The sequence below is a fragment of the Centrocercus urophasianus genome, unplaced genomic scaffold, assembly GCF_019232065.1.
Source record: "Centrocercus urophasianus isolate 14NV4802_14NV808 unplaced genomic scaffold, USGS_Curo_1.0 seq_10, whole genome shotgun sequence".
NCBI lineage: Eukaryota > Metazoa > Chordata > Aves > Galliformes > Phasianidae > Centrocercus > Centrocercus urophasianus.
This window is the reverse complement of record NW_024884142.1, coordinates 37,687,637-37,711,203: the sequence shown is the minus strand read 5'-3', so window position 1 is coordinate 37,711,203 and position 23,567 is coordinate 37,687,637. Positions and strand designations below refer to the sequence as shown.

General features: G+C 41.4%; 2 protein-coding genes across 2 annotated transcripts in view; one reads left to right on the top strand and one right to left on the bottom strand.

Moving 5' to 3' along the window:
- Positions 1 to 462: 462 nt before the first annotated feature.
- CD164 (CD164 molecule) lies at positions 463 to 12,119 on the top strand. The gene is made up of 6 exons (XM_042818733.1): positions 463 to 598; positions 2,434 to 2,517; positions 4,100 to 4,177; positions 6,786 to 6,914; positions 8,151 to 8,234; positions 9,080 to 12,119. Exons 1-6 carry the CDS (start codon positions 478 to 480, stop codon positions 9,238 to 9,240), a joined length of 657 nt encoding a protein of 218 aa, XP_042674667.1. The 5' UTR covers positions 463 to 477; the 3' UTR covers positions 9,241 to 12,119.
- Positions 12,120 to 15,024: 2,905 nt separating this feature from the next.
- The window catches only part of LOC122165700, a 74,702-nt gene continuing 66,159 nt past the window's right edge, over positions 15,025 to 23,567 (bottom strand). The window contains exons 37-41 of the mRNA XM_042828958.1: positions 22,539 to 22,691; positions 19,434 to 19,637; positions 17,527 to 17,647; positions 15,668 to 15,798; positions 15,025 to 15,352 (exon numbers count right to left, since the gene is read on the bottom strand). Coding sequence (XP_042684892.1) covers positions 15,239 to 15,352; positions 15,668 to 15,798; positions 17,527 to 17,647; positions 19,434 to 19,637; positions 22,539 to 22,691 — 723 coding nt within the window. The 3' untranslated portion in view covers positions 15,025 to 15,238. The remainder of the gene's footprint in view (positions 15,353 to 15,667; positions 15,799 to 17,526; positions 17,648 to 19,433; positions 19,638 to 22,538; positions 22,692 to 23,567) is intronic.

Genomic DNA, 23,567 nt, shown 5'->3' with positions numbered 1-23,567 from the left:
AGGCAGATTAGCACTTTTATTTGCAGGTTCCACTGCTGACGACATACGTTGATACAACTTGCTTTAAGGAAGAAGAAAAAAAAAAAAAAAAAAAGGCAAGAGAGGGGCGAAAAAGAAAAGAGAGAAACTCGGTCAGCCCCTCATAGCCCCAAGGGAGTAAGGGATGCCCCTCCAGCCAATCAGCGTCCGCCGCTCAGCGGACCAGGGGGCGTGACCATCGCAGGGGGCGGGGAGGCGTTGACGGGCAGCACGTGACGCGCGGGAAAAGCTCCCGCAGAGCAGCCGGGGGGCGTATAGGAAGGCGGAGCGGAATGGACCGCGTCACCTCGCAGGCAGGGGGCGGGGCCGGCTCCCTGGGGTGCCGCCCACGTGACGCGGCGGCGCTCGGAGGGTGCGCGGCGGCGGGAGGGAGCGGATCGGGTAGAGGGGAAGCGCCGACGGGCGGGAGTTGCCGTTCCTCGCTGTGCCGCCGCCGCCATGGGCCGGAGAGCCGCGCTGCCGCTGGCCGTCCTTTGCCTCGCTTCAGCGCTCTGCGGGCTGGCGGTTGAGAGCAGTTGGACGCAAGCGCGTAGCGACTTTACCGCCGCGGCGGCCGTGGGTGAGTGCCCCGCGCCCTTTCCTCTCGCCCCCCTTCTCTCCCCCCCGCCTCCCCCTAGCCCTTACGACGGGGCAGCCCTTCCTTCCCTGCCCCCGCCTTCCCCTGGCGCGCCGCCTCAACGGCGGCTCGCTGCACGGAGCGTCCGGCGGAGCGGCCCGTTAGCGGGGTTGCGGCTGAGTCACGGAGGCGGTGGCGGCTCCTCTCCGGGAACTCGGCGCTGGCCGGGCTGCGGGCGGTGCTGACGTCACCGGGGCCGCGCTCCCGCCGCCGCTCCGTGTGCTCGGCGGAGGCCGCCGGGTAGAGCGGAGGTCGCGGTCCCCGCGGTGCGGCGGGAGAGGGCGGTGTGAGCCCGAGCTGTGCTGCACGCAGCCTGCAGCGGGAAGAGAGGGTCGTCGCCTCGCACGCTCCCGGGCTCGGAGTTCGCTGTTTCCCCGCAGTTCGTTCACAGAGTGAATAACTCAGCTGGCTGTCCGCTCTTGAAACCTTTAATTAAAAAAAAAAAAAAAAAAAAAGCCAGACTGTCGATCCCATAGTTTAGAAAATGCGTTCCTCCCCCGTGTGAGTCTGGCACGGAAGGGAAACTGAAAGCTTGTGCCAGCCGGCTGTGCTGCATGGCCTGCCTACGCGTGAGGGCTTCCCAGGGGCCAGTTCCGTCGGAATGAGTGCTGCCTCACTGCCCACTGCCCAGAACTACAAGTGAATTTAATTATTTTTTTTCCCTGAAATCCGCTATTAAGGAATAGTCATATCGCTGTTGAAGTGGTTCTAGTACTATCTGTCTAAAGAGAACGAGGCAAGACTATTGTGTACCTTGCTGGTAGGAATTGGCAAAGGTCTTTTTGTATCTGCTTTCAGGAAATGGTAAGTAAATAGCGCAAGCGTTTCTAGTCTGATCCTGCCATACCCAACAAGTGCAGCTGTATCCAGGCACAATTCCAATTACCAGAATACTGAATTAGAGAGCTGCTATCTTGATTGCCAAAAATCTGTGATTAGCCAAATTCCCTTTGCTGGGGAGTAGGATGGAGAAAAGCAAAGGGTCATCCATGGGTTTGCGGAGCGGGTAGTATTATATTCAGCGAGTTGGAGACTGCAGTGGTTTTGGGGTTGCTTTTTTCTTTTCTGAGTATGATGACTGTGACTAAGTCTTAATCAAAACTAATGTATTGAAATTGGAGATTGGGGACAGAGTTGATTTGTTCCAGATACTGGCTGTGTTGACACTGTGGTTTTAAGGCTACAGTGTTGGGCTGAGATTGACATAAAAACGCAGCTGGACTGGTTGGGTGGCTGGCTTCTACTGTGATCAAAGCAGGGATAGTCTGACTTCTGCCTGCCTTTATATGCATTTGAGCATGATGTCCTTTAAGCTCTCGTCTTTATTTCCCTTCTGCTGCTTGTTTTTTTAGTAGCCAGCTGTATTACTTAACGGGGAAACACAATCAAAAGGAACCAAGCTCCTCATCTGAGCCTTTAATAAGTTTCTGCAATATAAATTTAGTGGCTTTGGTAATTTCATTAGTTGCATATTTTTGTCCAAATTCACTTTGTTAGGTTACTTGAGACATAATCTTGATGTATATGTGAGGTCTGGTTTTGGGCTATCGGTAGTGCTGTGAGGGGAAATAGAAATGCTTTTAACGAGGTACAAACTAACTTTTAGGAGCACTTGGCTCAATGTGAAAGGTTGTGCCTTAAACTGGGAGATCTATAGATGAGAATTTACACCTCTAAGAACTGTTTCCATGAGTGAGCTCACTCTTCTTACAGGGATTGTTTTGTCCTAATTGGTGTATCTGTTTTCTTTTTTCTTGGGCTTTTTTTTTTTTCCCCAGACATCTGTGGAAATATTTCTACGTGTAGTTCGTGTATTGGTAATGAGACACATGAAACAGGCTGCGAGTGGATCAGATGTAACGGTAAGGAGGACTGTGCAGGGCAGATCCTTTAACCCAACTAGATCTCATCTATTTATGTTAACATTCGCTACTGCAAATAGATTGTTCTGTTTGATAACCTAAGACAGCATTAACTCATAACTTGCATCTGTTGCTGAGCAGATTTGAAGTTCTTAGGTGGAGACACCTGAAAATGTTCAAAATAATCCTAGATTTGTAAGGCTTCTGATTTAAGTCTGTGCTGTTGATTAGCTAATGTTTTCCAGATGGTTCAGAATGTTAATAGAGCAAAGTACCTGTTTGTGCTTGCTCTGAAGGAGTTGAGTGGATTCTGAGAGGCAGGTGCGTCCTGATGCTGCAGGCTGCAGTCCTTTTGAGGTTATCATAGAATCATAGAATGAATCATAGAATGGCCTGGGTTGAGAAGGACCACAATGATTGTCCAGTTTCAACCCCCCCTGCTGTGTGCAGGGTCACCAACCACCAGACCAGGCTGCCCAGAGCCACGTCCAGCCTGGCCTTGAATGCCTCCAGGGATGGGGCATCCACAGCCTCCTTGGGCATGCTGTATACCTGATCACAGCCACTACTCTGGAATTGAGAAGGAACCCATTAAATGAGATTAGTCTTAACTAAGTAGTGTTCCTAAAACTATGAATTGCATCCCACTGAAAGGGGTGTGATAGAGCCCCCAAAATGTAAAGCATTAGCTGGCTTCATTCAGAGCTTTCTTTTCCCTATTATAGGGAAGATGGGTATAAATACATTTAGGTGACCTCTGGTGCTCTCTTGATGAATTGACAAAGCTGCTGTTGACAGTGTCGCATGAGGACCACAGCTTTTCTGAGGAGAATCATTCATACTTTTAAAATGAGGTGGATATAGACCAAGTGATTTGAGTAGAGAATGGCTTGACTGCAATAATAGTAATGTAGATAGGTAGTATATGAAAGGCAAGCTGGTTCAGGACTGATGAAAAGAATTCTGGATGTTGCTTGTCCAGCAGAGGCGTTTTTTTACAGGAAGATGCTCTTACAAATCCTACATACGTTGTCTGAGCAGCAGGCACACATGCAGCTCTCTCAGCTGGGTTAAGTAAATTCTTTGAGGAAAGGATGAAATCCAAGGCAAGGGAGAGAGGCACGCAGGTGGCAAATAAGCAACTGGTGTCTCAGTATCAAGGATCTATTGGAGAGCTGGGGCTATGTTTTTCACTGCATGTAGAATTCCTCAGACAGTAAGGATTTATGCTGTTCCTGCGGATAGGAAATGTTTAACTTATTGTCACAAATATTAGAAAAACTGACTAATTTTATAGGCCTTAAAGGAAAAGTACCAAGCTATTCTGTTAGAGAAAAATAGTGTTTAACCAAGAAGTATATTGCTTAAATGTGACAGATTCGCTGTAGTGAAAAAATATGAACCTCCATAATTTTTAATCATTAATATAATAGTGAGGTCGTGTACATGGAAGTGGTTTTAATGTTATCCTGGCTAGAAGATGGTGTTTGGTTTATCCTGAGAACAATTTATTAGCATTTAAGAACAATCTCTAAATGCTTTTTTCTTAATTGTGCTGATTTAAACACTCTTGTTTTTACAGATTCACAGATGTGTGTAAATGGAACAGAAACAACTTCTGAAGCGTATAAGAACTGTACAATTGAAAAACAGTGTTCAAGTGAGTATTTAAACGCTATGGAGCCAAATATCTGAAGTATAACAAGTCTCATTTGCACCTCCTTAATTTGTTGAGCTTTAATGCCTTCTACGATTTACATATGATTGTACAAGTGTGTAAGTAAGCCCTTTGCTTCCAGCTTAAACCTGTGATATGATATTAAAATGCACAGTGTTATTGTTCATTCAGTAACTGCTGCTGCTGTTGCTTCAAGAAACTTGACGTATTTGAGTAGACAAGTCTGTTTGCCTACTTAATGCCTTGGTTTCTTAGGCTGAAATTTTCTGTTAGGCATAGCCTTGCCTATTTGGAAGTACTTTAAAGATGTTAAGGAACTTCTCAATCTATTTAGGTGAGTGAGCTTCATTTTAAACAAAACGTGTTTCATGTGCTGAATCAGTGCTTCATCTGAGATTAGTAAATGGGAGGAAAAAAGGTAGCAAATCTGCTTTGTTAACTTCAGATCTTCGTGCAGTCCTGAAATGTATGGTCTGGGTTATAGAACTGCACATGGAGCCTTCATGCTGGTCACGTGTTTAGTTTTTGTGCTTTTCATTAATTTGTGCTTTCTGTGCAAAGCAGATCTGTGAAGTGTGAATGATTTAGATTAAATCTAGAAGTTTGCTTTTGTGGAAGCTGCCTGATCCTTCTGAAAGCTGACAAGAAATAGATTTTAAAATGGAATATTCTGGTTTTAAGACACGGGGCAGAAAATGAAAAATTTGCAATGCTTTTGTCTGGATTAGCTCAAGAGTGCTGCTGGAAGAGGCTGGCTCACACCAATGGGGATGAAGCTTTCATGCTGCTTCTGGTGGTAGTGGCTGGTCAGAATGCTGCTGGGCTTGAACTTCTGTGTTATTTCTAAAACTGCAACAACTGCTCCTTAATCAGTGGAAAATTCCAAAGTACCAGTTTTTTCAGTGCTTTCCAAAAATAGCATGCTATTAAAATGTTTTGTTGTATACCTAAGAGTAGCATCTCTACCATCTGTTCATATTAAACCTTGTAGCGAGGCTACTGGGATGCTGCATTCAGTTTCTGCATATTCATAGAAATTTAATTGTAACCTTTAGTAGAGAATCTTGTTTGGTATCAGAAGAACCTGTATACCTCATCAGCTCTCCATTATCCAAGGTAGAAGAAAACTAGTGTACCCTGAGTAGTGTGATTTGTATGGTACAGCCTGTATCATGTTACATCTGGCCTACTTTTGTGCATGGGAGCTGGCAGTGAGCAGTGTTGCCATGGAAGCACTGGGCTGTAAGTGGGTAGGGTGATAGTAGCATCACAAAGCTTTGTCCAGTAGCCGTTTCCTGCCCAGCTTCTCTTGCTGGCCTCTGCTCACATAGCCCAGTCAAGCTGGAGGAGCAATGGACCTGGACCAACTGTGACGATCCTTCTCTGTAAGTCAGCTAAAATCAGTTGGCTGTAATGTGGATGGTTTGGGAAAGTAAGATGACAGCTCTGCTCACCAGTCTTTTCTCCACTCCCCAGCTAGGATTGATTCCTCCTGCTGAGTATTTCCATTTTAACAGAAGAGTTACATTAGAATCATAGAATGGCCTGGGTTGAAAAGGATCACAATGCTCATCTAGTTTCAACCTCCCTGCTATGTGCAGGGTCACCAACTACCAGACCAGGCTGCCCAGAGCCACATCCAGCCTGGCCTTGAATGCATCCAGGGATGTGGGATTAGCACTATCCATTGTTAATTGGATTTTTTTATGAGACAGTGTCATGGTTCAGCCCTACATTTTAGGGGTTGCAATAGAAAAACATTAAGGTGGATCTCAGCTGGTCTACTTGATGCAAGTAGAACCGAAAGGAGTGCTTATTCTGGTGCATCCAAAGTGTGTCTGTAGAATCGGGCTGCTCTGGTTTTCTACTGTGCAGAATTGCTTCAAGATGCTGAAAAAAAAAATTATGAATTCTAAAGGCTTTTGGACATAATGGTGTTTTGGCAGGAAGTTTGCTGAGTCACGAATGTTCACAGTGTTATCAAGCAGCAGGTTAGATGAGCTGTCCACGTGGGATTAGCTCAGATAATGCAGTGAACTGTAGAAAGTTCTTTACTAGGATTTTTACACCTATACTAGCAACAGCCATCAGAATAGACAGCTTTAGTTAAACATTCAGAGGATGACAACATCCTTGAGGATGTCCTAGTCACCACTCCCACCTCTGGATTCAGCTGTCAAACCTCTCTGATTTCTAGTTGGCCTTAGTAGGTCACATTCACTCACACCTCCAATGAGGAAGGGAAGCAATACTGATTACCTAGTTGGCTACTGCATAAAACCTATGCAGTTTGCTCATGCAGTAGTGCTGTTCTCCCTTTTGGTTTGCTTTGAGGAATCTTAGTTGATGTAGTCAACAGGGATGTTGTACACAAATTTGCACCATGAAGTTGAGCATGGAACTATCTGCCTGTGACAATTTTTTTCATCTATTCATTTCAAACAACTTGTGCTGTGTGGCGTTTGTAATTTCAGATCAGAACTGCAATAGTATTCAGTGTTATATGAGTCCCTAGAGCTCAGCCTACTACTATTCTCTAGTTAAAAGCTGTCATTAATGTTTTTTAATGCCACTTTTTATTCTTTCATAGCTCCTACATCTGTTCCTTTTTCTAATACTACTACGCTGCCTTCCAATACTACAGCATCACCTTCCAATGCTACTACAGCGTCTTCCAATACCACATCTGGTTCTGTTACCACAGGTCATCCTACCACAGGTAATATGAAGAAACGTGACCCAGGGAGCCCATGAGCGTTAAATGTGTGAGACTGCTTAGCAAACAGCTGAGTGAGCTTGAAAATGTAGTGCCAGTCGTAATGCAGTATGCATTGCTAAGGTTGCTTCTGTTGTCCCTGGTAGAATGGCAGGAAGCTAGGACTTAGTGAATGAAAAAGAGAACAAGGGATTTTCTTTCTGCAGATCACTGTGGTAGCGTGGCTGCTTAACGTCTGAGGTATGAAATAACATAAATGATTCCAAGGCCTGGAGGAAGCGAACTGTATAAACTGTAACAGTGGAAGTGTTTCCTTCCAATATTTTCTCAGTGGTAATTGAGTTACGTTGGTCATTTCCACTAATAATGAGTTTTTGCAGATTGGCTTTTTGTTATTCTATCCAGAATCTTTTGTTCTCCCACGTGCTGCTGTCTTAACAGTGAAGTTTTAAAAATCTTATTCTTGAAAGCATCCACTGCTTAAAGTAGCTGGGAGGTAACTAGAGTTGGTGCTTGAGGGCACTCACAACAGCTTACAGCATAAAGTGTCAGTGTACAGTGAGGTGACATTTAGCTTTGAGCAGAAGAACAAATGCTGGCACTTATCCCAGGCACATAGTGAAATACTCATTAGTTGTTAGTAACACTAATCTTGTGGGGTGGGAAAGGCCAGAGACCCGTAATTCTGTTTTGATAAACAAAGAAGTGTTACGAGACAGTCTAGCTACAGGTGAGTGTTCACACATTCCAGTGATGTTGTGGTTGTCAATGAATTTTTGGGGACAAGTGTTCAGTATCCAGTATTATCTCCTGCCTAGAGGTACTACATTTAAGTATTTATGTACAATAATCACTGTTTCTAAAGGCTAGTTATTGAAAATCCTTTGCCTTGATGCAGCTGTCTATTTCTTCTTCACATACCAACATTTATTTTTGTTACAAAGGTGATTTTTATTTAAGTGAAAAATCACTGATATGTGAAGAACTTTGAAATATTTGGATAACAACCATGTGGTTAGGCTATGAGCTTAAATAAATAAATCCTTCTTGCAGAAAGCTGGCTTAATGCCATGCAGCTGAACATCTGAGTTGTGTGGGGTACGCTCTGAGATCAAAGCTTATTCTCACTGAAGCAAAACAAGATAAATCATTTATGTAGGAACTTGTACATTTACAAACTTTGCTCTTGAAGCTTAGTGTATGTGCACACTGTCTGAATTTAAGCTTTCTCTCAAACAGCTCCAAACATCACCAATACCACTACGCTTGCTCCTGTATCTACAACTCCCATTACTTCAGCTGCCAAAACAACCAGTGTTCCAGGTAATGGCTATTATTAGTATAGTTGAAGCATAAACCACTTAGACGTTTACGTTAATTGAGAAGTGTTGTCTTGAAAGATGCTTAGCTTTGTGCCTAATTTAACTTCGTTGAAGTGACGTAGCAAGGTAACAGCCTGTGCAACAAGTCTAGTTGATGAGACATTTAATGTCAGTAGCACATTGGTCAGACTGTATAAACTGGCCACTTCATGATAGCGTGACTGGAAGTTGCTTGTAAAGGACTTGTTTTGAAAGCTGCTCTTTTATCTCACAGCGTAATAATGGAATACCTTTATTTAAAAAAAAAAAAAAAAAAGACATCTAGTGATGGTAATAGGTAACTTGTAGTATTCTATTCTAGCATCTGCCTGGAATATGCTGTTTCATGCGAAGCTGTGATGAGGTGAAGCCCGTTAGAAGCAGGTTGCTTCTAGGTTCATGTGTTGCGGCTTCAGTTGGTTTCTTTACTCTGGGAATTATGCTTACAATAGAAGGAAGATGATGTGAATTCAGGCACAAAATTGGAACAAGCAGGGAAGTCTGGAAAATACATTTTCACTGACCATATGCAATATTATATTTCTGTGGAAAGGAGGAAGACTTGCTCAGTACTGAGGTCCAAAGCAGTCTGGCAATAATGGCTAGTCTTTTTGCAAACGTCACTTAATTAAATGACACTGCAAGTGCTGCTGCAGTTGCCAGCAGCTGCATTTAGCCATACCTTTACTTTTATTTATGATGTTTCGATGTTTTGTCTGAGGAATCTCAAAAAATACACAAAGCCACTGCTAAAATTGCTTAAACTGTAAGCCTTGTGAACTCTAACTGCTGTGTGTTGTTTGGCAGGTACAAATGCTACTGTGACTCCTGCACCTTCTTCACGCAAGTCTACGTTTGATGCTGCCAGTTTCATAGGTGGAATTGTCCTTGTTCTGGGTCTGCAGGCTGTTATTTTCTTTCTGTACAAATTCTGCAGGTCGAAAGACCGAAACTATCACACACTTTAGGACCTGTCACTTTATAATGGACTAGTAGCTCAATACCTGTAGTTCACTGAACCAAAATATTTTCTGTTGCTCATGGAAGACAGCAGTTCATAATACCCTTTAAATCTCTAAAAGAAGACTTGGAAAGAATATTTTTGCAACATTATACTTGGCAAGAGGTAATGTGAATCTCTCCAGCAGGTTTACTTGCAATATTCTGCATGGGTTCTAATGGCTGTCTTTTCTTTAGTGGCTGCTGCTGTGGGACTTTTTTTGATATGCCAAATGTAGATATTTGGAGATTCATTTTCAGTGGCGACACTGTCTTGAGTAAATAATCTCATGACTTATTGTAAAGGCTAATTTAATCAACATTTGATAAAAGTATCCCTTCAGTTTTATCAAGAAGTGAATTATTGGTGACTGACTTCAGGGAGTGAAATACCATTTGTACTAGCTTGTAACTCGCACAGTGTGCTGCTAGAAAGGTGAGCAAAATTGTAGAAGTAGATAATGTCTTAGTGGAATCAAAAAACCCATACAGATATATATATATTTTTTTTTTACACAGGAAAAAAAAGATTGCTAGATAAAATACTGCATTCCAAACTGAAATCCTGCATCCTTTCTAACTAATGCTGAAGGTGGAGAGGATGTGTATGGGATAATTCTCATAAAGAGGAAATGAAAATCAGTGCCTTAAATGACTGAAAATTAGTACGCTGCGAAAGTGTCCCACCTATCTCAAAGATAAGTCAAATATTTAGGTACTAGCTTTATATAGGAGAACAGAAACTTGAGTATGTGTGATTGAGCATTCCAGTTTCAGAATCTTTACACTGAATAACTGGCCCTTATTGACTGTTTTTGAGGGTGAGGGAGCATGGTACAGTAATATTCAGCTACAGGCTAGCTTTAAGTTGTTTACCTTTTTTGTTCTAACATGCAAAGGCCAACCATAAAACTGAAGTGATAAAGTTCAAGATACTGTTCACTCCCTGTTTAAAAAGGCAACAATTTGTATTTATACTTGAACTAGTGTTTAGGGAAATCCTGACTTTTTTTCTTGTTCTTAAGCTTACTTGTTAAAATTTCATTTCAATTCTTTTTAACCTTTGTGTGTGTCTGCTTGCTGCAGGAGCTATTCAAAGTAATCAGAGAATCTGCTGATTTGAGTCAGGATTGCTGTCCTGGTACTGCCAGGACTGTTTCTTTTTCCCCAGCCTCATTCCTGCTATCAGTTTTGTATGACCTTGCAGTGAACTGGTTAAGGAAATCTATTCAGCCAAATGCTATCTTTTTTAACTTGGCTGGATCACCCCTGTGATCTGAGAGTAAGCAAAAGGTATGTCATTGCCAAACACCTTCAAGAATAAGCCCACAGGAAAAACTGAAGTACAGATAAAATGAAGCAGTGGGTATAGCACGTGATGGTAGCTTTTGATTATACCCCTTGATCATCAGAGTGATCTGTAATACTGTCTTACTAGCTCTGATCTGACTAGAATTTGGCACCAATGCAATGAAAGGATAACATTAATGCAGGTAACTGTCATGGTAGTGTAGCTTAGATATTGAATAAATTGTTTGCAAATTACTGAAGTGCACAATTGCTTTTTGGTGTTCTTCTAGTTCGAATGACATTATTGTGCTGCATAGAAAAACTCAAATTACTATCAGAATACAAAATTTATTCACAAGTACTGTATCTTCGAGTTCATGAGCTTGTGGTTTTCTAAACAAAACTAAGACAATCAGCTCAGGTTCTTTAAAACAGAAGTGAGCAGCCAGCTTCCAGCAACAGCGTGTGGGTTAGATGGTATAACCTTGGCCTTATTGTGAAATCATTTAATCTGCCCTTTCCCTATCTCAGAACTATTTTATTACATGTTTAAAAAGATATCCATGAGCTTGTATTATGTGCTTTGAAGTGAGCCAAATACTCTCCTACAGCGTGACAATTCTTAGCTCAGCAAAGCAAGCTGTATTTCTAGTACATATATGTTTGGCCTCCAAGGGCTATCTTTTGGGAAAACTTGCAGAAAAATGCTACAGAACACTTCAGAGCATGGAAGACTTTGCTGCAAAAGCATTGCTCTGTAAAATGTTGTTAAAATGCTTATTCATGAGCTATGCTAATTCTGATTTAAGTTGTAAAGTATGTTGGTAAAACAAACTAAAATAATTTTTCAAGTGCCTTAAAATTGCTTAATCTTTATGCCTCAAATTTTATTTAAAAGGGTAGAATGAATACCTTGCCTTAGTTACTAAAGTTTTCTTGGTGCCAGCAATTGCTACTTTCCAATACTTTAGGAAACCCAGGGTTTTTGATGTGTACAGATGCCAGTCTCAAAAACTCAAGCTTGTACTGCATCAATTCAGTTGCGTACTGGAAGGCCTGCACTGCACGTTGGTTGCTCATTAGCCTTGCCAACAAGATGTAATCCACAGTTGATAGAGTTGTGGCTTCAGCTTTTCTCGTTCAGTTGTCTGGGGGAGGGAAGGCTGGATTATACATCGTCACCGTGTGCTTGGCTGTCTCACTATAGAAATGAATTGCTCCTCTGTGAAACTGCAGTATCAGCTAATCTGTGCTGTGTACTAGCAAATAACCTGAAATAATAACTTGCAGTTTTTTCTCAGCCTTGTGTTTTGAAGTGGAAGGTAGCTCATAGATCTGTAGTTGCATTTGCCCCTGAATCGGTTTTAGGCACTGAACTGTAGTGACTCTTCAAGTTACCTGGCTTTTTCTTGAAGCCAGTTGTGCAAATAGCAAGCTGTTATCTTATGAATGTTCTTTGCAAGTGTTGCTGTAAAAGTTTGTTCTGTCTTCAGTGGAAGAAAACTGAAACAGTTGTAATCACAAAACCAAATTGATAAATAAAATCTGTTGAATGGAATTTTACTTGTAAACTTTCTTTCATGTGAGCATGACTGTCTGCCAAGTTTCTGGAGATAAGAGCTGTTTTCTGTGGCAGTTGAACACCGAGGAAAGCAGGGGAGTGAAAAGTTTGACAAGTTAATCTAACTCTCTGAAATAGTTTTAAGTTAGCACTTGGTGTGTACAAAATATAAATTCGTATTTAGGATGGTCTTCACAATATATTTTCATTTTAGGTCATGTTTTCTATGTTAGGTGAACCATTTCCTTGCCTTAAAGCCAAAGCACAGCCTTGTGATTATTACTTGTTCCATTTGTGGCAACCTGCAAGTCTGATGCCTAATGCTCCACTTTCCCATAGCTATAATACTTGTTGGCCTGTAAGGTCAAGAAGGGCTGTGTTGTGTGGCACCAGGCAAGCTGTTAATAATGATCCTCTACATCGTAGCATTCATTTGTGTTAAGATGCCTAGTTTTCATAAAACAAAAGGCATTGCTCTGGACTTTCTCAATTACATACACAAAGACAAGTGTTTGCCAGGAAATAATTGTCAGAGTATGCTTGAAAAAGAGAACTGAGAGCATGCAATTATGTAGTAACACTGACTAAAACTGAACAGCTCTGAGTGAACTAACCTCGGTAGTTTCACACCATGATTTTGATGGTTTTGAGAGTTGTGAATGTGTCACAAGGGTTGTACTGGCATAACTCAGTCTGTTGTGAGAAGTCTTCAAAAACTGATGTACTTGTGCTTCTGGAAAAGCTGTGTGGAAATGGAGTAAAGCTGGAGTTCCCCAATGGGTTTAAAATTCTGCCTTCAAGAGAATCATCCATTACATCGTGCAGTCGGGGACTGTGTTACTTTTTTGTTACAGTGCAGCAGTGAAAGCTTATGTGGGATTATTTTTCCATATAGCACCTGCCTTACTGCTTTTCTTGGAGGGAGCTTTTCTCTAGACAGAGCATTCATTGAAAATGCATCTTTGAAACACCTTTAAATGTTGCTCTATTGAGTTCCAAAAGAAGTATTTTCTCAAGATACTAAAATTGTCCTGGGACATCTCTTTCCTTTTTACCACTACAGCGGTATGTAAGTGCTTACTGGGCATAGTGTTCTACTTCCAAATTGGCTTCTGGTTCTTGGGATGGGCTACAATCGCACTTGATAGCTTCTTTAGCAATGTTTGACTGTAGATAATTCTCAGTCCCCTTTTTATTTTAAGGCTTTAGAAAGCACATGTATTATTTGTAACTGCTTCCACAGTCTTCTGATTGCTCTGTGACTAGTTCTAATGCAGCACTGTAGTGGCATGCTTGAATGAAATAAGAAGGCTCTCTTCAGTGTTGGTGAAGAATGTCTGCCTTATTCTAGGAATACTCTCTATATACTGCAAGGTTTCTAACAAAAGTTAGATTTTTTTTTTTTTTTTTATTAGTGTTTAAACCAATGCAATGCTGTTAAGGGTTGCCAGAATTCTCATTCTAGGTCTTGGTTATTTAGAAATTAGTAATAAGATGTCCAGTTACTCATATCCACAAGCATCCAGCTTCTAGATTCTGAAAAGCACATAGGTTTGAATAGTAGCTTATCATCAAAAGTTGCAGTACAGTTTGACACATCTATGAAAAACAAACAGCTCTGACTCTTTTATTGGCTAGTTTATAAAAGCAAGCATTTTTGACATGCAAGAGAATTGCAGATAATGATGTATTATCTACGCAGTTTTCTCTTTTTTAATTCTAGTAGTATAGCACTGTGCAAGGAGCTGTTCTTCCCCTTTCTAGGGGGAAGAGGGAGAAGATTCTAGGAAGGTAGAGATGCTGACATTTCTGATGATTCATTTTTAAACATTAAAGATTCACTCTAAGGCAGCAACCTCTGGGAGTAAAAGCAGTCAGCAGACAGGATGTGGTGTTTTAAGGGTTGCAATAGGCAAGCAGTTTAAAAAATAATAATATAAAACGCCTAACATCAACAGTTTTGCTCTCAGAACTTAGCTATGCTTTGCACTGCCATGTTCCAAGGCTACTGCAATAAAAGGAAGCATTTTAGTTTTGACTGATATCTTCACTGAGCTACACTGTCTGAGAAGATAGAACAGGTAATACTGCTCTTGCTTGGAAGGATGACCACTCAATACCTGAAGCACATCAGTGGATTAACTGACCACAGCTGGTACTGATGCTGCATCTAAATATATGGCATTGAATCAGCAAGTTTGCAGATGACACCAAGCTGAGCAGTGCAGTCAATTCATTGGAAGGAGGGGAAGCCATCCAGAAGGACCTGGACAGGCTGAAGAAGTGGGCCCATGAAAACCTAATGAGATTCAATAAGCACTTGGGTTGGGGCAATCCCAAGTATTTATACAAACTGGGGGAAGATCTCCTTGAGAGCAGCCCTGGAGAAAAGGACTTGGGGGTCCTGGTGCATGAGAAGCTGGACATGAACCAGCAGTGTGTGCTTGCAGCCCAGAAGGCCAACTGTGTTCTGGGCTGTATTAAAAAATGGGTGGCCAGCAGGGAGAGGGAGGTAATTGTCCCCCTCTACTCAGCTCTTGTGAGGCCCCATCTGGAGTACTGCATCTGGGCCTGGGGACCCCAGTACAGGAAGGACGTGGAGCTCTTGGAGAAGGTCCAGAGGAGGGCCATTAAGATGATCGGAGGGCTGGAGCAGCTCTCCTATGAAGAAATGTTGAGGGAACTGAGCTTGTTTAGCTTGGAGAAGAGAAGGCTCCAGGGAGACCTCATTGTGGCCATCCAGTACTTGAATGGAGCATATAAACAGGAGGGGGAATGGCCTGTTTATGATGGTGGATACTGATAGGACAAGGGGGAATGGTTTTAAACTGAAACAGGAGCTTTAGGTTAGATATTAGGAAGTTTTTCACACAGAGGGTGGTGACCTAAGGAGGCTGTGGATGCCCCATCCCTGAAGGCATTCAAGGCCAGGCTGGATGTGGCTCTAGGCAACCTGGTCTGGTGGTTGGCCATTCTATGGTATTGAAGTATACGTGCACAGCACTGGGGAGCTGCTGCCTCCCTTTGATTTGTGTATAAATTGTACTTCTCTTTAACACTGCCAACTCAGCAGTAATTTCTAAAATGCCCTGGGCTGACTGAAAATACAACTAGGTTTACTTCCAGACCAGCCTGTGTTCCTGTAGCTGTGCGAAGACAGTAGGAAGAGATTTTTCATTGAGGTGTGGCAACAGCCTATCTGCCATACTCTGCTTCCATCTGCTAGGTACCTGAAAACATAAGCAACACAGAAGAGTCACCAACCACGGCATGGTACCCCAGGCTGGGGGGGAGTTTCCTGGACTGCTAAATGCTGCCACCCCCCAAGTCCCTCCATTTTTCAACAGTATGAAAAATCAAGTGGAAATGTTTTCCTTTTTCACTAGTCATACACAGTGGTCACCTTGTCTTTGAAGACAATTCTGGGAAGGGATGGGTGAAACCTGCCTGGGTATACATGCAAGCCACAGCTTGCAAAGTAGCAAATGAGTTACTTGTTTTGTAACCCTATCAGACTGTTAACCACCAACATCAGTGATGCTTACTGTCTTCGGTCTTTGAGTGCTTCTTCTTTTAACGGTGCTGTTTCTTGGATCAGGATTCAAAGGCTCCTGCTTATAATCCTCAAGCTGAGTGAATGCTGCAGTCTTGTTATTCCGGACCTGAGCTGCAGAACCTGGAGTGTTATTGATGATACAGTTAAAGTGGAATTTGAATTAAATAAATTCCAAGGCTGTTGTTTCTGATGTCTAGCAAAATGAAAAACACTCAGGCTAGTACTAACAGTAGCACACTTCTTAGTCTGGAAAAAGTGGTTTGTATATGATATTCACACAAGGCAGAACAAAAATTATTTGCAGTGTTTTTGTGTATCAGCTCACCCGAAGCCCTTCTCTTTCATAGTAATGAGAGTATGAACACTTATACCCCCAGTAGGCGATGGGTTAATGAAGCAGGAAATTCTTGCTGCCTCATCATGTGCATCTACTCTCCTTGCAACTCTGGCTTTTGTGGTACTGTTCAAAGTTAGGATGAAAAGATGCAGGAGTGGAGTAGTTTATAATATATTCCCTGGCAAATTCTAAATTTCTAAAATTCTTTCAGGCTTCTCAAAAGCAGAGGTGCAGCCACTTAATGCTTCAGACACTATAAAAAGAACCCTGAATCAAATGCTGTGGTTGTCATTATGCCTAATATCAACTAACAGCCTGGTACCTGAGTACAGCTTGAGGTAGTTCCTAGAGGTAATTTGCCCCATTAAAACAAAACAAAACAAAAACAAAAAACCTTTGCCTTTTCAATCAAAAAGAGCTATCGCAAATTCTGTAGGACTGAGGACAGATTAATAGCAAAGGAATAGAACTGTATTACTCAGATAAATACAAAAGACAGATTTTTACATAGAAACCACATACATATATGTGTGCATTAATTAGTGATACCTCCCTGTGCTTTATTTCTGCAGAATTGGTTCATATAGTGTCTTAGCAGTGTGATAAGGAGCATTTCTCAGTTTTCTCAGGCAGGAATAACTAACATCTTCCCTTCCTGTAACTGAATTTGTGGTACTTTATTCTTCACGGCATAGCAATTCACCTTGAAAGCTTGTTGTTGTTTTTCTTATTTATTTATTTGGTGGGGAATTTAGGGATTGCCCATCTGCATGAATTAGTCAAACTGAAGGGCCAGCAGGATTTTGCTACCATGGAGAAAAGCAGCCAGTTCAGGCAGGTAGAAATAAAAATCCTTAATCACTGTTCTAAGGCACTTGAATTATGTCAGCACTGTAAAAAACAAAAACAAAGAAGAAAAGAAACAGCAGAGAAGAACAATTTCTGGGAAAGCTTTAAGTTCCAAATTAAGACAGTTAAGATCAGAAAAATTCTCACTGCTGTTTTGAGCTCCTCTAAAGACACTTAGAATCATAGTCATGCATCTCCTTGAATTACCAGTTTGGCTGCCCCTCACGATGTGTAAGCAAGCTGTTAGAAGACCAGAGCCACTAATGAAGCCAATTTCCTACCACTTGAGATGCTTGGTTTTCTAACTGTCTCCTCCCTTGAATGTAGCCCCACTCAGATTTCCCATGATATTCTTACAGTGCAAAAGATGACGTGAGCTGTGGTTGAAAGCTATTAATGTGGGACTCAGTGTTTCTTGTGCTGCTTGAGCAGCTGCAGTGAAAAAAGGCATGTGGCTTTTGAGTTCCGGCTTTTCCTCAAGATTAGTTTAGGCCTTTCTCTTCCACCTATACACTTTCGATATGGAGTAGGGCATCTCTTTCAGAACTTGGCTGAAGTTGCCAATTGGTTCAAAGGTTAAGGAGGGATCCAGGAAGGTGGCACATAGCCCATAAGACTTACTGCCCTGAGAAAGCAGGTTGCAACATACAATCTATCTTTACCTGCAGTCACGTTCCTCTGGGAAACTGCAGCTTCCAGGTCATAAACTTGACATGGCAGTTCATCAATGTTCTGGAAGGCCTCCATGTTTAAGCTGAACTCTTGGGTTAACTGGCTTCTTACCTGAAAGGTGGTAAAAGGATTAATGGCAGCAACAAAAATTCATCATCTAACAACTCTAGCTCACAGCAGGGGCCTAGATTTAAAGGAAGGGATGTTGATGCCCTGTGAGCTCTTGTGAATGGGAGGCCATTGCTTCCATAATTACAGTTTTGCTAAACATATCTGTGAATCCCCTGAAAACATAATACAACAGAAACAGGGCAAATTGCCACTTTGGTTATTGTCTAATAGGAAGGCATCGCGGGAGGAAAGCAAAAACAATACAGAGAACTTCTCTTACTGTTCTCTGTGTATAGCCCTCCCTCCAATTCCAGGGCAGACTTGTGTGAAAAAAAGCAAGTGCCTTTTGCTCATCTCTCTTGAAGACTGCATAGTTTGATAACCAAATTTAAATATAGAGCTTGTTGGTGTCAATGATCGTGTAGGTGCTGGCTGAGGCTGCTGTGTGGTAATAAAACCCTCCCTGCTGCATTGCTGTTGTCCTTTATGCTCTCCTTGAAGCTAATCCAGCTGTTGACATCTCTATTTTCTTCATGGGTTATTTTGTAAGCACAGGAAAACAGTTCAGAGCCCCATCATGGACTGAAAACAAATCTGTAGCCTCATGTCCACAGCCACTACTTTGGCAGAAGTCTTACTGCATATGATTTTGCTCAGAGAATGTGCCAGCAGCATGAGGAATTATTCCCAGCAGAACAGCGTCTGTCATTCTGACTCTTTCTGCAGAATGAACAGTCAATGCTTTCACCTTGATTCCTCAGGAGACTGAAGACAGAATGCATTTGCTTGGCTTGCAGGAGAGGCATTCAGGTACATTACTAAGTTTTTTCTCTCTAGATCAAGAACACGAGGGCTAGCAGTCTTTAGTGGCTGCAGAGTTGTCAATTAGGAGATTGATTCCACTAATTAAAGTCTAATCAAGTGGTTACCAAACTTTTGTTTTGCAGACTACACTACAAAAGAAACACTGCATTTTTCACAGCAAAAGAATCCACTCTACCAGTTGTGCTATCTCTACAGTTCTTTTTACAGGGGGATACTCTTAAAGTGGACCTTGTTACTCAGTTATTCTAAATTCAGGATTAGCAATGCAGTAACCAACTTATCAGTAACCAATATATCAGTTTGGTACCATGGCATGAGTTTAGTTAAGACTCGTGCCATTTCTGTGGCCAGACTGAGTTAAAGCTGTCCCCTTCCCCATATGTTCACTTGGTAGTTCAGAATTTGGGAAACATCGGTGTAATGGATGCGAAACGAAGAGGTAAGGGCAGAGAGGGGAAGTCCCCACCAAGATTGCCAGGCTGGCTGGAGACACAGAGCCTTGCCTCTTTGGGCAAACCGTGCTCCTCTAAGGGAGTCAACCCAGCTGTTGAGGGCTGTGCACACATTCCCATTGCACCAGAACCTTACATAAACTCCCAAGTAGTTTATTTCTAAAATAATGGGAATAATAACCACTTTCTAGGGCAAAGATACTGAGCCAAACTCAACAGCAAGGCCCCGAGAAGTACCAGAAGCACAAGATGGCACCCAAGGGTGGAGCATGATGCCAAGCATGGAGCACCCAGCCCAGTGCAAAGGCTGCTAACTACTACTGTAACTATTAACTCCTACCTAACTACTGTAGAATTCAGGTCCAGAGCAGTGGGAGGGCTGCTCTGAAGTGCTGTGAAAGTCACACACTTGACAGGATATGCTTAGATGTGCCCAGACAGTGTTGGAACTGGAGACGTTGCTCCAGTAAGGTTAGTTTCTGTTCTTCGAATGTGTATTTATAATTTACCTGCTGCCTAGCTGTTTTGGCCCTTTTTTGTTGAAGTAGTCCTGTTTTAGAAGGCTTTTCAGCTTCCTTCACCAGGCATTTCAGTTTCTGCTCTTTCTCTTCCATCTCTTCAAGCACTTTCTCCATGTTTTGAGCTTTCACCACGCTGAGAATTTGTCTTTTCCTGGCTTCTTGTGTCTTCTGATGTTCCAACAGCATTTGTTTCTACAACATGAGATCATGAACACTTCAGACTTGGATTGCTTCCCCCAGTTTTCACACATAGCTTTTAGATTTCTTAATGGTGTGACCAGTTCTCAAATGTCATCCCTCGCTGAGCTGAATAAGGAGAGACCCCGTCCCACATGGCTTGGTGTTACAGAGGATGAAATGTTTACAAATCTGAATTATTGTCAGATCTTACCAGAAGAGTAGAATCAGACCTAAATCCAAAAGAAAATCTGTTTTTCAGGAACAGAGAGTGCAAGAGAAGGGTAAGTGGGAGACGGAATAGTGTGATTACAGCTTGTGAGATCATTGTGATCATTGCTTGTTAGAGAGAAAAGCCTCAAAACAATGTTCATGTTTTGAACTTGTTCAATTGCAAATAAACAAGAAGGCAGTTGGTTCCAATTTCCTCAGTTTGCTGCAATTTACTTTCTGAAAGCAGCCTCTGGTCTGCATGTGAGACTTGTCTTCAAAAGCAAAGCATAAACAAGGGAAGGGAGGGAGGTGAAATGAGCACATCTTTTTCGAACATTGCTGTTTTTATACTGCATGCAGAGAAAACCAGCAACTGTGGCTGTGTTTCAGGATGTTTCACAACAGAATGCAATGGTATGACAAATCCCAGCTATTAATTCAAGCCTTGCATACAGCCAAGGGCTGTGGAATGAGGTCTGTTATTCGTAAACACTTTCATTGCTATCTATACCAAGGGAAGAAAATCAGGAAGAAGAGAAAGAAGCAGAAGCTGGAATAGAAGTAAAACTGAAACTGAAACCACAAAAACTGCTGTTAAAAAGGCAGTAAATGCAGTGGATCCTTCAGAAGTTGACAGCTTGTCAATTCAGAAAACCAATTTACCATTCAAATGCAACCCCATGCCAGTGAAAGACCTGAATGCAAAGTCAGAGCTTAAAGCATTCAGACCCCAAACGTTTTTCACTGGAGATCTCTAAGCTGAACTAAGTCTGAAGGTTCATAGACCAAAAAGTTCACAACTGAGCATCACATCTGACATTTTAGTAGTTCAGGTTGAAAAGACCTTAAAGATCATGGAGTCCAAGCACAGCCCAACCATCCTACCCCAACTCTGACAGCCCTCTGCTAAATCATGGCCCTGAGCACCACATCCAAATGGTTTGAAACACAGCCAGGGATGGGGACCCAACCAATCAGTGTAACTCAACCTCACACGCCCCAGCATTTACCTTAATTACCCTTCTACCAAAACGAGTGAGTTGGTTTGGCAAAACAGTCTTTTCCAGAAAGGCATCCAACCTTGACTTGAAAGTGTTCAGACATATTATCATTTCTCTGATTAATCATGTTTTTAAAACATCATTGCTCATTTCCAATTTTCAGTTTGTCTGACATCAACTTCTAGGCCTCTCATCTACACCTTTCCCTAAGCACCCTTTAGTCTCAGCTATTCTCTCCCTACAAAAGAGTCTATAGAATATAATCAAGTCATCCTTCTTTTAGACAGGCACAATATATAAATTCCTTTGCTAGACTGTTTGCAGTAGCCCTCCAAAATCATTTTTTATAATCCTCCTCCACACCTTCTCAATCTTTTCTCATCTTTTTATAGTGCACCCTGGAACCAGAGGCAGTATTGAAATGTGTTCTACATAGATACAAACCCATTTTTAATCTATCTATGCTATTCTGCTTTTTATAAATCAAAAGATTGCAGCATCCATCCTTTCCACTACCACACTACATGGTCATTCATTTGCCTGTTATGATCCCTGCCCTTTCCTGGGCTGCAGTCATCCTGCTCTGTAAAAATCTTGCTTTCCATCTCATTCTTCATCTAGTTACACACTACAATCCTTCTTGGAGAAATATTCAAATTACCAAGCTCTCTGTACGATTCTGTACACTTGCTTTGCCTACATCATTATTCACTAACTGTGAAGCAACAAATCCACTAACATTCCTCCTCAAATATGTCATTGGCAAACTTTATACACCATAATTTTGTATTTATTTCCACACCACTGACTAAAATCTCGAATACTGACAATTCTGCTACCAACACCACTAGAAATCCGTCAGAAACCATTTTCATTTAATAAAAATAATACATTTCTAGACGTCAAAAAACCTAGCTCTTAATCCATTTAGCATTTTTATAGGTACTACATAATATATTAAAATTTAAAATACAGAAGGTGTACACTGCTAACCCAACTGTTATAAGATTCTTCTAAATACACATTATATCTCTTGCATTATGCTTATATATCTAGCTTGTAATCTTATCAGGAGAATGAAGTGAGGTTGGTTTGACAAGGCTTATTTTCCGTAGTTGTCTTGCCTGGCATTAATCAGGTTGCACGTGAGGGGTGTGCTTTTCAGTTTGTCTGTGAGAAATGAACTGTTCCCCATGCTTGTGGTAGCAGTGATATATCCATGAAGCTATTCAGATGACAAAAAACATGAAATGATTTTTAATGACAGCATCACTGAATGTCTCCTTGAAATCCAATGATGGGGTGCAAGACTAAAAACCTTAAGATTTCTGACTTTTTTTTTTCTTCTTGTGGAATGAAATACTGAGCATCTTTTTCCTCTGCTAAAATATATATCCAGCATAATTGACAGCATATGTGCAAATAGAGCCTGCAGCTCTCATTTTGATGTAGGACTCAGGTTTTTTTAGAAATGCTACAGTTTTTCCTAGTTCTACATGCAGTGGTGAAAAGGCTCAAATGAACACACTATTTCTGTGCTATGAAATACATATCTAGCTTCAGTAATTGTACTACACATTTGATTTTGAATCCGTTTCTCTCCTAAAATAACAGTATGGAAAATCCTCATTAAAGCAAGCGAGGTGGAGAGGAGAATTCAGTTTGCTATGCTGATGAATCAGGACCCATTTAATTCAGATACCTGCTTATGCAGCTGCTCCTTTAGCTTGTCATTTTCTGCTTGAGATTTTTCAAGAGCTTTCCTCGCAGATGTGAGCTGACCCTGCAATGAAGTCACCTCTTGTTCTGCCATCATCTTTGCATTAAGACACTCTTTTTTGTTTTGAAGAGCTCCCTGCAGACAGAAAGTACATGATGGGAACAGTTATAGGAGCAGTGATTTTCTCTTCTACATTGTGGTAGATTTCTTAAAAAGTAATATCTAAGAGATTTTTAGTAAAGTAGTATTGTATTGTTCACATTTTCTTCTATCAAGGGCTGATTTTTAATAATAATCTTTCATACAGCACTACTGCATATCTTTACTTGGATTCACAACAATTCAAGCTCTTATGTGTAAAGAAGCTCAGAGCAAAATTTGATCTTCCTTACGCATTAGAAAGACCTGTCCACCAACTAATCTGTTTATTCCTTCATTGTCTGTAAAGGAAAAATGTGTGTAATGTAGTTTGTTTTCCTTCTAGGCAAGGTCTTTTTGTTTGTTTTAAACACAAACACAAATGTATATTTATATGCACACTGTTACATCAGCTACAGATTTAATGGCCTGCTCTCTCTGTTTTCCTGCCTGGCAAGAGCCAGGTTCAGCAGCTTCTGCACTTGAAGCAGAGTACAGGTTCTTAGATCTGCAGGATCACTGCAGAATCAGACACAAGAAAGCTCTGTCTCAGTGAGATGAGCTACTTTATCATTTTAAAAAGACAAACTTCCCCATTTATTTTTCTCAGTTTCAGACTTTTCTTTTAAATAGCTCTTATTTAAATCTACAAGTTTGCAATAATTCAATCCATATTTGACCGATCTACACTTAATATAAATTAATAAGTCATTCTAACAATTCAGCATCACTGTGATATAGCTGAACTGAACACATACACATCCAGCTTTATTTGACTTTAAAATTAACAAGCATAGAAAAGCCACTTTGCTTTCACTCATTATAAGTCAGCAAATATGATCCTCTCTGCCCTCCATTTATTTGACATGTGTG

What these genes read in the sequence shown, in the direction of transcription:
- CD164 (XM_042818733.1), top strand. Translation starts at nt 478, where the DNA reads ATGGGCCGGAGAGCCGCGCTGCCGCTGGCCGTCCTTTGCCTCGCTTCA. An exon ending in TACCGCCGCGGCGGCCGTGG is followed by an intron (nt 599 to 2,433) that starts GTGAGTGCCCCG and finishes TTTTTTCCCCAG; the next exon opens with ACATCTGTGGAAATATTTCT. An exon ending in CGAGTGGATCAGATGTAACG is followed by an intron (nt 2,518 to 4,099) that starts GTAAGGAGGACT and finishes TTGTTTTTACAG; the next exon opens with ATTCACAGATGTGTGTAAAT.